Here is a 16,841-nt window from a genome sequence, read left to right on the forward strand (position 1 = left end):
TCTGAACGACTTACCCCGCGTCCCATTCCCGCGCTCTGTGCATGATATTAGGTAACGTTTTGCTGTAAATTCTAATTGTCCTTGGAAGAGAGCCACCCCCAAAGACATTTGCCTGCACTGCTCTTGATGTCATCTTTAGAAATAAGTAATAACATTGTTCATTTTTACCCTTTTTTAAACCAGAGCGTTTTATTTTGTTTGTTTTGTTTTCTCTTTGCCCACAGAGAAAAACTTGTGCCTAAGAGTTGATCACTGTCACAGTTTTAACTACATGGGAATGAACGTTTTGCAAAGTCTGAAAAATTCAGTCATTATTTTTAGGAGAATTCAAAAATGTATTTTCCATTTGATGATGAGACGACGTTTGTCACTCTATGTCCCCTGACTTGATCATAAATGGTAGAGAAGGCCCTTGTCTTAGGGCCAGCCCCAGTCATCAGTCATCAGCCGTTCAGGAACCAGCACATGTCGAGGTCCCTCGTTCGTAACACAGCAGTTCCGTCAATTCTTTTAGGATCATCAGTGTTGTGGTGAGACGACTGACACAAGGCAGTGACGGTTTCTACCAGAGCTGTCCTGGGATCAGTCTGGTCAGCCCGCCCTCAGCGTCTCTGCTGGCGGTGTGTGCTGAGCTGGACTCGCACCAGGCTTTGAAGTGTTTTATTGCTTTTTTATGAGTTTTACTAGATTTTCTTTTCCTCTCCTTCGGTTCTAGCAGCTGACTTAATCTGATCATCGTGGCCAGGGGCTTTGTCTCTGAAGACCAGTGGTTTACCACGCTGTAAAACAGAGCAGATGTATTAGTCCCTGCACCTTTCAGAGAAAAGCGTGCACTTTGTCACATTAAGCATTTTGCAGTTTTTATGCCCAGCACTTCTCACCAAAAGCAGTATTTTTTCTTTTGTTTTTCAAAAACAATTGGACAAAAGACAGAAACACAATTACTGGGTGTCAGCAATATAACTGAAGAGAGGAATATGTCCTTCCATTTTCCACATTGCTTATGATACGGGTGTGTTGACTTAACTATATTTCCCCAAAGCCTTTGGATAAAAATTACTGTAAACTCAGATCACTCCTCCTATTTAGAAACACCTACATGTAAGTTTCTTACTTATCACATTAAAGGGTCACTTAAAATCGTTTTTTCTTTACAAGGACAGTCATGATGAGTTAGGACATTTGTGAATAATTTGTTACTATAATGTCTCTTATTGAGACAAGAAGGTAGTTATAAAAGAAAGACTTTTTAGCTTGCTCTTGCTATTAAGTAACAAAGCTTTCCTAGGCCATAAAAATATTTTGACTTCCTGTGTTCCTGCTTTTCTTTACCACTGAGAAGTGCTGTAATATTAATAAGTCAGTAATTTTTGAATGTCGACCTGCCGCCGCAGTGAGGGTGCTGACTATGTAACCATCAGTGTTGTGGCGAGACCGAGAGAGCTTGCTCCTGCAGGGGGTCATGTTATTGTGAAACCTAATATTTCTGAAAAACATGTTTATTTGGGGAGTGTTCTGTTTACAGTTATTTTTTTAAAACTTTTTTCTGAGATGCAGTCTTCAGTGGATCCATGATCACTTTTTAAAAATTCATTTAAATTTTAAAAGAAAAGCTATTAGAAGCAGCTTAACAGATATAGGAATTTTGCGTTCATGTTTAGTATCTGTGCCTACAAATCTTGCTCGAGGTCACTTCCTTCTTGTATTAACCAGACATGTCCCCAGTGGACTCTCCAGGAGGAGCTGTTGGTGACCTGTCCCTGGAGGGGGCCTCCTGTCATCCAGGAGAGGGTTTTGTTTTAGGCTGACGTACGTGACACCTTTGAGTCCTGCCAGCACAGTAATGTCTCCTGAGTCCCCTCGCCATTGCAGCCCAGGCACTTTCTTCTACTCACCTCATCAACGGTTTCCCTTTGGGACGCATGAGCACTCCCCTGTCATTGGCTCTTAAGGGAGGCTGTTCAGAGCCCAGTTACAGTGATAGGCAGGTGAGCTAAGTGAGCATCTTTCACGCCTGCACGGAAGTTACTGTGTCTTGGCATTATTCAGGTGGTCTTTTTTAATTATTTGAGATCAGCTAGAGGGATCCTCATTATTTAAGAGAATGTATGCATTTGTTCTCTTAAAAAGAGTTCACCGCCCATGTGTACATTCACATATGATCATTCAATCTCTCGTTATCTCTAGAAAATTAAGGAAAGAAATGGAGCTACTTGAACCATGTGTGCATCTTCAGGCATTTTATTCTAATCCAGTGGGGATATATATATATATATATATAATTGATTTCAGAGAGGAAGGGAGAGGGCGAGAGAGAGAAACATCAATGAGGAGAGAGAATCATTGATTGGCTGCCTCCTAAATGCCCCCTACCGGGGATTGAGCCTGCAACCTGGGTATGTGCCCTGACTGGGAATCAAACTGTGACCATTTGGTTCATAGGTCAGTGCTCAACCACTGAACCACACCAGCCGGGCATAATCCAGTGGCTTTTAACCTCTGTTGGGGCCTGAATCCCTTTGAGACTATGGAGAGAACAAAGAACTGCTCTCTGAAAATGCACATACAATACAACCTTTTCTAGTCAATCCCGGGCTTTCTCGGGCTCACTGAAGGCTGTTCAAGGTCTAGTGAGAGGCCCATGAATCTCAAATTGAGAACTTGTCTTCAGTAAACCTGTGACTCTTCTTGTTCCCATCCAACATGGACAGTTCTCACCAGGACGTGTCAGAGATTTTCTCACCTGTTTCTCAGTCATAGCTCAGTGTCGAAGAAACCTCGTCAGCCAGCTTCCTGCTCAGAGGCTACGATCAGAAAACAGAACTGGTGATATGGATCAGTTTCTTTTTATTTTATTTATTTATTTATTTATTTATTTATTTATTTATTTATTTATGTTTCTTTCTTGATTAAGGTATTACGTATGTGTTCTTATCCCCCATTGCCCCCCCCCCCCACCTCCCTATTTATGCCCTCAGCCCCCTGGTGTCTGTGTCCATTGGTTAGGCTTATATGCATGCATACAAGTCCTTTGGTTGACCTCTCCCCCTTACCCCACCCTCCCCTACGTTCCCTCTGAGGTTTGAGCATCTGATTGATGCTTCTCCGTCTCTGGATCTGTTTTTGTTCATCAGTTTATGTTGTTCATTATAACTGAGGATCTCGGAAGAAGTTTTTATTCTCTTATGCCTCACAGCTTCTGGCAGCCCCATGGCCAGAGCCCTAACTTGTAACATTCACTCTCTGTAACTACATTCATCATTGTCTAATTTAGCCACCATAACATTAGCTGAAGTCATTGTTACAGATTAATCTCATCCTTTCCTTTTTTCTAAAATTATGTCCTGTGTATCCTTGGTTTCCTGAGATGATATAAAATGACTCCCTTTCTGCCTACCCACTCCTTTTCTGAAATTTACATGCTACAGCCTCAATTTATAATTACCCAAGTGGCTGTAGTTTCAAAATAGCACCTATACTGATTGCTCCCAGGCGCTCTGAGTACACCTGAGCAGCGCAGGGGGGCGACTTCAATTTCTGATCACCCCCAGTCACTGCTAACCTTGACTTTCAACCGGCCTCTAGCAGAGAATGAGAATTTTTCAAATGCTAATTTTCAAAATTAGTCAGTACTTAACTAGTAAAAAAGTTCTTTTAAAAATAAGTTAAATAGCTTAATTGAAGAGATCAACTATAAAAGCTGATATTTTAAGGCCCTGAGAATCTTCTTGGATTTTGTTTTGTGTTATTGGAGAGAGGGTTGATTTTTTAAAAACAAATCTGAAACAGTTTTGTTTCATTTTATCTTTTAGTGGAGAGATGGAGAAATTAAAATGTTTTTATAGAAACAAATTATTTAAAATGTAGAATGAGACAAAAGTTTTGTTTTTATTTAAACATTATTCAGTATAAGTAACAATAGCCTATTATTGTATACTAGAGGCCCAGTGCACGAATTCATGCACAGGTGGTGTCCCTCAGCGTGGCCGGTGATCAGACCCCTCAGCTGATGGGGGCTGTCTCGCTGAGTCTAGGGGGAGGGACCGCAGGAGGTTGTCTGGCCTTGGAAGGTTGGCTGTGGGAGCACACTGACCACCAGGGGGCACCTTCTATGTTGAGCGTCTGCCCCCAGGTTGTCAGTGCGCATCAAGCTACTGGTCGTAATGGTTGCTTAGGCTTTTATATAGAGAGAGATTTTGTTTGTTTTTTTGGTATTTCATATTTATTTATTTAGCTGTTTTATTTGCTCTTCTTTAAAAACGTCTTTAAAATTATATCTAGGAAGAGAACCAGTTGAGGGAGGGGTTAAGGCAGTATATTGAAAACAAGCACGTTAGGTGAAAGACTCCTTAATATTGGTGAAGTGCTTGGTACCCATCTTCTCCCATCCAAGTACTAACCAGGCCCAACCCCGCTCAGCTCCCAAGATCAGATGATATGGGGACGTTCGAGGTGGTATGGCTGCAGACATAGCACTCTCTGATCGATTCCTGGGTCCCTGGTAGCCAGCACTGCATCCTCCGGGCAGGGGCCTGGAGGACCCCTTTCTGGAGAAACTGACTGGACTAAGAAGCAACAGTGGAGACTGAATGGGATCCCCAGGCAGTCACTGCTGACCCCAGTGAAGTTTCCCACATGGAACGTCCAACAGTAGCATTTTAGTGTCTTATTTTTCAATATGAATGGACAGCAGGGCTACTGGGTGTGAAAGGAAGCCACTCAGATGAAACAGAAACCAAAACAAGCATGTGAGCCCAGAAAGGGGTAGAAAAGAAACCGACAATGCAATGAGCTGAAGGAAACTTTAAAAAACACCACAACTGCCATTGATATTCACAGAGAAGAAAAAGAATGTCTTGTACCTATGAAACAAGAGCAAGGAGGGAAAAATCAGAGAACAAGGAAACGCTCTTAGAAATTGAACCTGTATCTTAGGAAGGACTAATTCAGCAAGGATGGAAAGGAAAATAAGGAAATCACACAGAGTAGAACAAATAGAAATGGTAAAATGTGAGAAAAGGTGAAGAAAATCATATGATCAGTCCGAAGCTTTTTGCCTAATAGGAATTACAAACAGAGGACATAGAGGAAGAAAAAAACTATAAAAAAATTTCCCAGAGCTGAAGGACTTGAGGTTTTCTGATTGAAAGCACCCACTAAGCACTTAGTAGAATGAATGGAAAACCAGAGTACGCATACACTAAAGCCACTGCTCTCCTGATTTCCTACCTTTTTTACTGTTCCCTTTCTGTTTTCTTCTCGGTATCTCTTCCTCATTCCAGCCTTCATGCTGCTCCTCCGCTTTCTCTCTGTGGCTTTCCCCTTTCCCCTTTCCTCACTTCCTGCCCCCTCCACGTGTGGTGACATCCAGTCCTGTGACGTTAGCGACCTCTCTATGCCAGTGTTCCCGGATGGGTAAACCCAGCTGGCTCTTCCAGACCTGTTTCCTGACACTTCCCCCTCCCCACACGCCATACCCCAGTGCCCCCAGTCCCTACACATGTCAAAAAGTGGGCTTATTTCCTTTTCTCTTTGTGCCTTCTAATGAACCCCGTTTCTTTCTGTGTTCCCTATTACAGTAACTGAGAATGTCATCACTGCAGTGTTACACATCATAAACGAGGAGGCTCGGATCACTCTGGGCCCTTCCATCTACCTCATCCCTCCCATTCAATCACTGTGTCCTATCAGACCTTCTGGTGATAAGCCCCTGTGTCCTGAGTTCCCAGGCAACCCTTCTATTCCTTCATTCTTATGTAGGGAGGGACAACAAAGGTCATTGGACATTTAAGAAGAAAATCTGTAGCTAAAAAAGTGAACAAAATAATACAAAAATTTATCCTAAGGATAACTTTTTAGAAACTCCACTTAGTAGCCTCAGGTTTGAAATAATATTGCCAATATGAGTAAAATCAATAACATGAAAAAGGAACAGGGAAGAAGAAGGAACTTTTAGAAATTAAAAATATTACTGCCAAAATAAAAAATTCTCTAGAAGGTTCGAAAGATAAAATAGAGGAAACCTCTGCCCTGACAGGGTGCCTCAGTGGGTTGGAGCATCGTCCTGTATACCAAAAGGTCAAGGGTTTTGGGGGCATGTACAGAAGGCAACCAACTGATGTGTTCTCTCTCTCTCTTTCCCCCCCCCCCTCAAAAATCAATCAAAACATCCTTGGGTGAGGACTTTATATATATACACACACACATACATATACAGGAAAACTCCAAGAGTTGAGAAAGTAAAAACACCAAAAAAGGGAAATATTAGAATAAAAGATATAGATGTCTCGGCCCTAAGTTTTGCTAACAGGAATTCCAGAAAAGAGAAGGAATGGAAGAAATTATCAAAGAACAATGGAAATGTCCAAGAGCTAAAGATAATACTGTTCAAAACTGAGGAATCCCGAGTGCTGAGCAGAAGGCATGTAGATGGAACTGGAGAGCATTATGCTAAGTGAAATAAGCCAGCCAGAGAAAGATAAACACCACATGACCTCACTCATTTATGGAATATAATGAACAACATAAACTGATGAACAGAAACAGATCCAGAGACAGAGAAGCATTGATCAGACCGTCAAACCTCAGAGGGAAGGTAGAGGAGGGTGGGGGTAAGGGGGAGAGGTCAACCAAAGGACTTGTATGCATGCATATAGGCCTAACCCATGGACACAAACAACAGGGGGGTGAGGGCATGAGTGGGGGGGATGGGGGATAATGTGGGGATAAGGACACATTGGTAATACCTTAATCAATAAAAAATAAATAAAAACCACTATAATTCAGGTACAAAAAAAAAAAAAGAAACAGATATGGATGAGTAAGTGCAGACCATTGAAATGGTAGAACACCGGGGATAAAAAGCCCGGAAAGCGTCTAAAACAAGCAAAAAGCTTTCATCTATAAGGGAACAGCCTTACCCTCATCGAATGTTGGAAAAAGTAAAGGGATGTCTTTAAACATTTAAGAATCGTTTGCCCAGTGAAACTACTGACTAAGGGTTAGGACAAAACCAGCTACTTCCAGACATGCAGAGACTCGGAGAGCTGACCTCCACCTTAAAATCCTCATCGCTTCACTAGCAATAGCTGATCGAATCTGTTCATGTTTGCTGAACATTTGCTAATATTTTCAAAATCCTGCGAGGCCTCTTTGCAGTCCTATTATATGGGTAGAACATTTTCTTTAATTTTTTTTATCTTTGTTCCCTCATTTCTTTTTTAGACCCCAAACTCTATTAAGTCTGCTAATTTCTCTGCTTTTCTCCATCCTTTTCTTATAATTTCCTTTGTGCGTTGTTTTAAAAAATTTGTCTCATCATTAATTATTTCATTTTTATATTTTTATCTAAAATCTATAATTTCCACAAGTAATTAGACAATTATTTTATAGTATGTGAAAATGTATACTAGTAAATACCAGCCTCATAAACTAAAAGTAGTACATTATTGGGGGAGGAACTTTTTTCCTATAATATCTGTTTTAATTTCACTAATACGGACACAGCCTAAACCTTCCTACCTTCCATTTTTTTGGGGGGGGTTAGGGGAAGGGGATTGAAATTTTTAAAAAAGTATGAATACATATGTGTGTGTGTGTGTGTGTGTTATAATCATAAAATTTGCAATTTTAACCATTTTGCGATTTACACATTGAAAAAGAGATAAAAAACGTGAGATGTCGCTGTTGTTAGAAAAGAAAACAAGATAATCATTAAAATGTGTCTGTTAAAGTAGCTGTGCTAATTCTCCTTGGTCAAGAAAAACAGTTTAATATGAAAAACATATTTTTTATGAACATTGTGTTTATGGTTTGGGTGAAATACATTTCTCTAGGTTCTTGATTGGCCTGAAATATTTAAACACACAGCACCTCTTTCCCTGCTTTGCATGTGGAACCCATAGTTTATGAAGTACATTTTAATTACATAAGTCCTGTCGCCCATTCACCTAACCTCTCCAAAGCTGGGTGTCCTCCTCTGGAATATGGGAAGACTCATAGTACCTGCCTCACACAGCAGGCGTGAGGATCACATGAGTGAATAGATGGGAAGTGCTTGGCACGTTGTAAATGCTAAAATAAAATAAGTCACACGCAGGGAGTGTATGGATGTGTGAATGGTATTCTGCATCTACACATATATGAAGAGTCCCAGCAAAACAGGAATCATTCCCAACAAGGTACTCAAAAAAGAAAAGACAGGGCTCCTGAAAGCAGGTTGTCCAGCTGTTTCGTTGGGAAGCACATGCCAGATTGCTTGTTAAGTTGATAACTGTTTGTTTTTCCCAGTTTGAAAAAGAAAAACAGCACGATATCCGATCCTTCTTTTTACCAAAACCTAAAAAAAGGAACTCAGTGACCTCCGGTGATGACTCAAAGCTATTCCACGAGAAAAATACTGTAGTGCCACTAGGCCCTGGAAAAATACCTACAAGAGATACCACTGATTTTGAAAACAGTTTTGAACCTGAAGCTAAAAGACAGAAGTCAGTCACCCCCGATGACCGCGGCAGCCCCCCACAGGTGCAGCCGGCCTGGCCCCGGAAAACCACAGCTCTAGCCCAGGCCACCGCCCCGGCCCCTCCCCACGGGGACTGGCATTGTGGTTTCTGCACCTACATCAACAACGCATTGCTGCCTTACTGTGAAGTGTGTGGGAATCCTCACGGCAGCGCTGGTGAGTACACGGGCCCCGACAGGGGTGTGTTCCAGGTAGGGGTGTTTTGAGACCACGGCTGCTTCATAGGGCAGTGTGGCTCGGCACTGCCTTCAGCTTTAAGCTGGAGGAACAGCTGCACATGCGAAGTGAATGTATCCCCTTGTGGAATGTGGAAAGCTCCTGGCTCCGTCAAGAATGTGGACCCCCAGCGTCTGTGGCCTGGCATTAATTTGGCACAAATGGACATTTCTTATTAATGCCAGCAGGATGTGAATTCAGTGGGAAGGAATAGAAGCTCTGTTGCTATGGCAGCAAATATGCCTTATAGTCATAGACCTGCTGTTTTCTTTACTCAGAGGATAATACTTGATTTTACAGAAATTATAGATTATTTTTATTCAAATAACAAAATAACCCAATGTCGCTTCTTTGTCTAGTAAAATATACACTGGGCCATGTTTCTTGCATGACAATCATAGAAATTCCTCTCTAGATCTTTTTAAAGAACCGATTTGATATGTTTTATGAGTTTATTCTTTTTTAAAGCATGCTATTTTAAAAGTAGACATCATAAACATACCTCAGAGTATGTTTTCATAGCATGAGATGACATTCCTGATGCTTTGCTTTTGGAATGATTATTCATACCTGGTTGTCTGAAGAAAAAGATCACTCGGATGCCTTTGTTGCCAGTTCTCCTGGGTGAGAGGTCATTTTTTATGGTAACTCAAATGCCAAGTTGACAGTTTTGGAACCTGGAAGAAGTCATTTTGTTTCATCAAGTGTAATAATTGTTCACATCTACTTTTCCATCATATGTGAATTCTTCAGAGTAGTAACATTAACAAAGACACAGCTAAGTTGAAGCTGAAACTGCAGGTCCTTCTTGCCTGCCATGCTTCCCTCTGTCTTAGCTTTGATTTGAGAGAAAGTGTAATCAGTAGCTGGGTCTTTTCCTTTTTCAATTCTGGGTGTTCCTACCCAAACTGACAAGGCTGCCATCTGGGTGGTTATATTTGTAATGTGGACACCTGTTGTCTGTGAACTAAATTGGAACCACAAGCTTATCCCATATCATCTCTCTCACAATTTGCATTACCTCATTCAATTTCCAACTGCTACAGGCAATAAAAATAAAGTATCTTGTGACTACAAAGTAATGTCAGTTCACATTAAGTATGTAAGTTGAGCGATTTAGCAACAAAAATTATAATTTAATAGGGTTTTATAGTTCTGATTTCTCTTTGTGATGATACCAAGAGCAACAATGAATGTTTCTAGACCCATGATTTAATAAGCAAACTACCAAGCAATCCAAACAAAAACAAAATATCTTTTGTGAACAAGCAACTATCTGTTCAAAGAGAAACATATATTCTACATAACAATGATATTACTGTATGTAAAAGTTATTAGGCTTATGTTACTGTAATTTGGCATAGTGATTTCCAATCTTAATTTGGATATACCCCAAAAGTATTGAACCACAGAATTATTTCTAATCCATCTAAATTTTTAAGTCCTTGCCTGCCATGTAACACTTTGAGGGTATGGTGGAATCCAAAAATCAAAGGAGCCGTCTTAGGATATTACATTCCTGTAGAGGTTGCTAATGCAGATTCTAGCACATTAGGTGAGATTTGGTACAGTATACTAGTGAGCACTAATATTTGTCAACTAGAGGCCCAGTGCACGAAATTCATGCACCAGTGGGGGGAGGAGGCGTCCCTCAGCCCGACCTGCACCCTCTCCAATCTGGGAGCCCTCGGGGGATGTCCAACTGCCAGTTGCAATCTGGGACCTCTGGCTCCTAACTGCTCACCTGCCTGCCTGCCCTAACCACTCTGCCTGCCTGATCCCCGTAACTGCCCTCCCCTGCCAGCCTGGTCGCCCCTATTAACTTTTTTTTAAAATCTTATTCCCTTCACACACACAATTGCAGTTGACTTCCTTATTGGCTTCTCCCTCTCACACAGTTTTTCTCTCTCCTTTATGTAACACTTTTTCCTACTGACTTATCATTTATAAACTTTTCTTTCCTCCTTATTTCCTAATTCTGTTCCATCATCCTTCTTCCCATCTTTCTCCTACCCTCCCTCCCCACGTTCCTTCTTTCCTTAATCTTTATCCCTCCCTCCCTCCCCTTTTCCTTCCTTCCCACCTTAATTTTTTTCTTCACTTCCTCCCTCGGACCTGCTTTGCTCCCTCATTCATTTCTTCCTTCTTCCCATTCTCCTTTTAAGCTCTACCGGCTCCCCTTTAAAACTTTTCTTCCCTCCCCCTTTCTCTCTCATCCACATTCTTCTTTACTTACCTCTACTGTTTTAATATCTATCTACCTGCCTAATTATTCACTATCATTTATCTTTTTTCTTTTCTGACTCCTACTTTTAAAATCTGTCCCCAGTACACAACTATACTTGATTTTCATTATAGCTCCTATAGATCACTCACATATCCTCTTTCCTTCTTTAACTCTGCTCTCTACTGACTCCTTTATAAAGTTCTTCCCTCCCTCCTTCCCTTCTTAAAGCTTCTGTTGTGGGGGAGGGGCATTAACCCCCAGCCCAGGGCTCAGCCCCAGCCAGGTGTTCGCTGCCCGCCCCCCATACCCAGCCTCCCTGCTGCTGTCCTGCTCCCATTCCCTGCCTGGGATGCTGGGCCCAGCAAAAGTGGCTGAGGCCTGGGCAGCTGGGCACTGCTGCCACGAAGTAGGAGCACCTCCACCCAGAAGGCCTTGGACCATCCTCCACTCTGTCCCAGACCCGTGGGCGCCTCCCTGCCAATGGCCACCACCGCCCTCCTCCTGTGTCTGGGCCGGGCTCCCTGCTCCACACCACCTGTGCCCCGCCCCTTGCCAGGTGCACCTGCTCCGCCTCCTCCTCCCTCACCCCCCAGCGGTCATCACCCGCTTCCTCATGCAGTTTCCTTCCCTTTTTCATTCCTGCATCTCTTTCTTACCTCTGTTCCCTTTCTGTATTCTGTTTCTCCTCTTGGCCTGTGTGCATGCAGGCCTGCCTTCCTCTCCCTCTTCTTTCTTATCCCCACCTATCGTATCCTATCCTATCCCAGGCCTTGCAGCTGCCTGAGCAGAGGGCGGGGATGCAGCCTGCTGATCCGGTCGTGATGCTGTAACAGACAAATTTGCATATTCCTCTATTATTAGATTAGATGTGTAACACTTCTCTTGTGCTTTGTTCTTAAAATTGATAGTTTACGCTTGACACTTTACAGTTATACGCCCAGATTTCTCTCTCACTGGATTCAGATTGGATGTATCCAGTGGTCTCTAACATCTATTTCCACCTGGACGTCTAATGCAAGCATGTCAAACTCAAAGACTAACACGGGCCAGATAAACAAGGTTTAAGTTTATGCGGGCCGCAAAAAAACAAAGCTTCAATTTTCATAGAAACATAGGTTTATTTCAGTAGAGACATATGAATACAAAGGGTTGAAATAAATGAGTAATTGTTAACATAAAATAATAGAACATTTTAATAAAAATTAATATTTTTTCTTGAACATTAACTTACGAGACACTGAATAACTGCACAAAATAATAAGCATAATGCAAATCGACCTATTTTTCTTGTTCTTCAAAAGCAAAATATTTCCTGTTGCACACACCAAACAAGTCAGTCCAAGAGTAATGACATGGCAATTGGCTGCTAAATTATTTGCTGCTAGTATTAGTGGAGAGAAATGGTGCACCTGTGCATAAGGTGCGTAAGAGAAATGGATGCAACATGATTATAATAATCAGTCATTAGTGAATGTTGTAGTTCATTATTAACAATTATATATAGCAGGATATTGTAAAAATTAAGTTATGAAATTTTTATTAAAACATTTCTTACATACCATTATATTGGCTGGGCTGCAAAAATATTCGTTGTGGGCAGCATGCAGCCCGAGGGCCAAGAGTTTGACATGCTTGGTCTAATGGGTACCTCACACTTAGCATGTCCAAAGTGTAATTGTTGATTCACTACCAATACCCAAATCTTCTCTTCCCCTATCTTCCCTTTATCATGCTAAAAAACCTAGACAGCATTCTTGATTCCTTTCTCTCTTCCCACACTTGATCCATCAGATTCTGCTGGTGTGGCCTCTAAAATATATCCTGATTCTGGCCACTTTATCTAATTGGTACCACCCACTGGAATCCACGGTTTTCTCTCTCTCATACCTCAGTGGCCTCTCTACTATTCTCCCTTGTGGCTCTTCTCAGTACAGCAGCCAGCGTGAGCCTTTAAAGACTTAGGCCAGTGTCTTCCTTTGCCTAAAGCCCTCTAATACCTTCTAGCTACATGTAGAATCTAACCCAAGAATATAGACCCCAGGCCAGGCTTCCTAGACTCAGGGACACTCTCAGCTCAAATGGGGCTCTTCCTAGAGCTTGGCCCTGCTGGCCATGCCCTTACTTACCTTCAGATAGAACCCTGTTTTATCTGAAAGGGCCCTATTCACTTGTTTACCTGCTTATCGTCTACCTCTGCCACTTAGAGTGGAATCTCCAGGGTCGGGGGACGCATCTGTCTTGTCCTTGCTTCCTGTCCAGCACTAGCGTAGAACTTGGCATTTAGTGTCTTCCAATACATGTTTCCAGAGGATGAGCAGACATCGTTGACTTTGTTTCTTTCTATAAGAACTACTGTGACTTTTTTAAACTTTCCTTTTCAAACTTGGCTTAGAGTAAATAATGACTTTATCTAATGTATGTATAAATTATTTGTTTGATTTTTATAATCCTACAAATAGATAGCCTACATTATACCCTGGATAAAAACAGAAATGAGAAAGATGAGTCTCAGAAAGACACGTCCAAAAACGTTTGCACTGATTCTGACTGTGAAAAACGAGTGCTTGGACAGACAGAACCGGAACCGTTGGCTGAGAGCAAGGAGGAAATATCGAAAATCGAGAGAGAAGATGGACTCACGCCCCAGCCAGGTGATGGTAAGTTTGCTCCGATTTCCATTGTCCAAATAATACCCATGTGCTTAGACACATGATGCTGTTAGTAGATTTGTGATCACTGCCTGGTTCTGGGTTCTTCATTATTCATTTATATTAAAAATATAAGCCACACACTTAAACACCAGGTGGCGGGGAGAGCAGAGCTGCTGGCACTCAGACATCACCAGAGAGCAAACCAGCACCTGGCTTCCCTGCTCCAGACCTGCTGCCTGCCTCAGCCCCCAGCTTCACACAGCAACCGGGTTCCCTTCACACAGCGACCCAGTTCCCTTCACACAGCGGCCCCGGCCCCTTCACACAGCGACCCAGTTCCCTTCACACAGCGGCCCGGTTCCCTTCACACAGTGACCCCGGTTCCCTTCACACAGCGGCCCGGTTCCCTTCACACAGCGGCCCAGTTCCCTTCACACAGTGGCCCGGTTCCCTTCACACAGTGGCCCGGTTCCCTTCACACAGTGGCCCGGTTCCCTTCACACAGTGACCCCGGTTCCCTTCACACAGCGGCCGGGTTCCCTTCACACAGCGGCCCGGTTCCCTTCACACAGCGGCCCCGGTTCCCTTCACACAGCGGCCCCGGCCCCTTCACACAGCGACCAGGTACCCTTCACACAGCGGCCCGGTTCCCTTCACACAGCGGCCCAGTTCCCTTCACACAGTGGCCCGGTTCCCTTCACACAGTGGCCCCGGTTCCCTTCACACAGCGGCCCGGTTCCCTTCACACAGCGGCCCCGGTTCCCTTCACACAGCGGCCCCGGCCCCTTCACACAGCGACCAGGTTCCCTTCACACAGCGGCCCGGTTCCCTTCACACAGTGGCCCAGTTCCCTTCACACAGTGGCCCGGTTCCCTTCACACAGTGGCCCCGGTTCCCTTCACACAGCGGCCCGGTTCCCTTCACACAGCGGCCCCGGTTCCCTTCACACAGCGGCCCCGGCCCCTTCACACAGCGACCCGGTTCACTTCACACAGCGACCCGGGCCCCTTCACACAGCGACCCCGGTTCCCTTCACACAGCGGCCCCGGTTCCCTTCACACAGCGATCCGGTTCCCTTCACACAGCGACCCGGTTCCCTTCACACAGCGACCCGGTTCCCTTCACACAGCGGCCCTGGCCCCTTCACACAGCGGTCCCAGTTCCCTTCACACAGCGGTCCCAGTTCCCTTCACACAGCAGCCCCGGCCCCTTCACACAGCGGACCCAGTTCCCTTCACACAGCGGCCCGGTTCCCTTCACACAGCGGCCCCGGTTCCCTTCACACAGCGGCCCCGGTTCCCTTCAACAGCGGCCCCGGCCCCTTCACACAGCGGCCCAGTTCCCTTCACACAGCGGCCCAGTTCCCTTCACACAGTGACCAGGTTCCCTTCACACAGCGGCCCCGGTTCCCTTCACACAGTGACCAGGTTCCCTTCACACAGCGGCCCCGGTTCCCTTCACACAGCGGCCCCGGCCCCTTCACACAGTGACCAGGTTCCCTTCACACAGTAGCCCCGGCCCCTTCACACAGCGGCCCAGTTCCCTTCACACAGCGGCCCGGGCCCCTTCACACAGCGGCCCTGGCCCCTTCACACAGCGGTCCCAGTTCCCTTCACACAGCAGCCCCGGCCCCTTCACACAGCGGCCCTGGCCCCTTCACACAGCGGTCCCAGTTCCCTTCACACAGCAGCCCCGGCCCCTTCACACAGCGGCCCCAGTTCCCTTCACACAGCGGCCCGGTTCCCTTCACACAGCGGCCCCGGTTCCCTTCACACAGCGGCCCCGGTTCCCTTCACACAGCGGCCCCGGCCCCTTCACACAGTGACCAGGTTCCGTTCACACAGTAGTCCCGGCCCCTTCACACAGCGGCCCAGTTCCCTTCACACAGCGGCCTGGTTCCCTTCACACAGTGACCAGGTTCCCTTCACACAGTAGCCCCGGCCCCTTCACACAGCGGCTCAGTTCCCTTCACACAGCGGCCCAGTTCCCTTCACACAGTGACCAGGTTCCCTTCACACAGCGGCCCCGGTTCCCTTCACACAGTGACCAGGTTCCCTTCACACAGCGGCCCCGGTTCCCTTCACACAGCGGCCCCGGCCCCTTCACACAGTGACCAGGTTCCCTTCACACAGTAGCCCCGGCCCCTTCACACAGCGGCCCAGTTCCCTTCACACAGCGGCCCGGTTCCCTTCACACAGTGACCAGGTTCCCTTCACACAGTAGTCCCGGCCCCTTCACACAGCGGCCCAGTTCCCTTCACACAGCGGCCCGGTTCCCTTCACACAGTGACCAGGTTCCCTTCACACAGTAGCCCCGGCCCCTTCACACAGCGGCTCAGTTCCCTTCACACAGCGGCCCAGTTCCCTTCACACAGTGACCAGGTTCCCTTCACACAGCGGCCCCGGTTCCCTTCACACAGTGACCAGGTTCCCTTCACACAGCGGCCCCGGTTCCCTTCACACAGCGGCCCCGGCCCCTTCACACAGTGACCAGGTTCCCTTCACACAGTAGCCCCGGCCCCTTCACACAGCGGCCCAGTTCCCTTCACACAGCGGCCCGGTTCCCTTCACACAGTGACCAGGTTCCCTTCACACAGTAGCCCCGGCCCCTTCACACAGCGGCCCAGTTCCCTTCACACAGCGGCCCAGTTCCCTTCACACAGCGGTCCGGTTCCCTTCACACAGCGGCCCCGGTTCCCTTCACACAGTGACCAGGTTCCCTTCACACAGCGGCCCCGGTTCCCTTCACACAGCGGCCCCGGCCCCTTCACACAGTGACCAGGTTCCCTTCACACAGCGGCCCCGGCCCCTTCACACAGCGGCCCAGTTCCCTTCACACAGCGGCCCAGTTCCCTTCACACAGTGGCCCCGGTTCCCTTCACACAGCGGCCCTGGCCCCTTCACACAGCGGCCCCGGTTCCCTTCACACAGCGGCCCCGGCCCCTTCACACAGTGACCAGGTTCCCTTCACACAGCGGCCCCGGCCCCTTCACACAGCGGCCCAGTTCCCTTCACACAGCGGCCCAGTTCCCTTCACACAGTGGCCCCGGTTCCCTTCACACAGCGGCCCTGGCCCCTTCACACAGCGGCCCGGTTCCCTTCACACAGCGGCCCGGTTCCCTTCACACAGCGGCCCGGTTCCCTTCACACAGCGGCCGCGGCCCGGTTCCCTTCACACAGCGGCCCGGCCCCTTCACACAGCGACCCGGTTCCCTTCTCACAGCGAC

The 16,841-nt window shown here is 46.1% G+C and overlaps 1 protein-coding gene and 1 long non-coding RNA gene across 2 annotated transcripts in view; one reads left to right on the forward strand and one right to left on the reverse strand.

Annotated features, from left to right (window-relative positions):
- Positions 1–16,841, forward strand: part of ZRANB3 (zinc finger RANBP2-type containing 3) — a 235,950-nt gene that overhangs the window by 196,746 nt on the left and 22,363 nt on the right. Inside the window, exons 13-14 of the mRNA XM_081096348.1 lie at positions 8,290–8,677; positions 13,424–13,621. Coding sequence (XP_080952474.1) covers positions 8,290–8,677; positions 13,424–13,621 — 586 coding nt within the window. The remainder of the gene's footprint in view (positions 1–8,289; positions 8,678–13,423; positions 13,622–16,841) is intronic.
- LOC308522788 lies at positions 167–11,709 on the reverse strand. Its single transcript, XR_013996257.1, has 4 exons — positions 11,621–11,709; positions 9,240–9,414; positions 2,744–2,804; positions 167–779 (listed from the first exon to the last, which is right to left on the reverse strand). It is a non-coding gene; the product is annotated as an uncharacterized lncRNA (long non-coding RNA).

The sequence above is a fragment of the Myotis nattereri genome (genome assembly GCF_964212035.1).
Source record: "Myotis nattereri genome assembly, chromosome: 7".
NCBI lineage: Eukaryota > Metazoa > Chordata > Mammalia > Chiroptera > Vespertilionidae > Myotis > Myotis nattereri.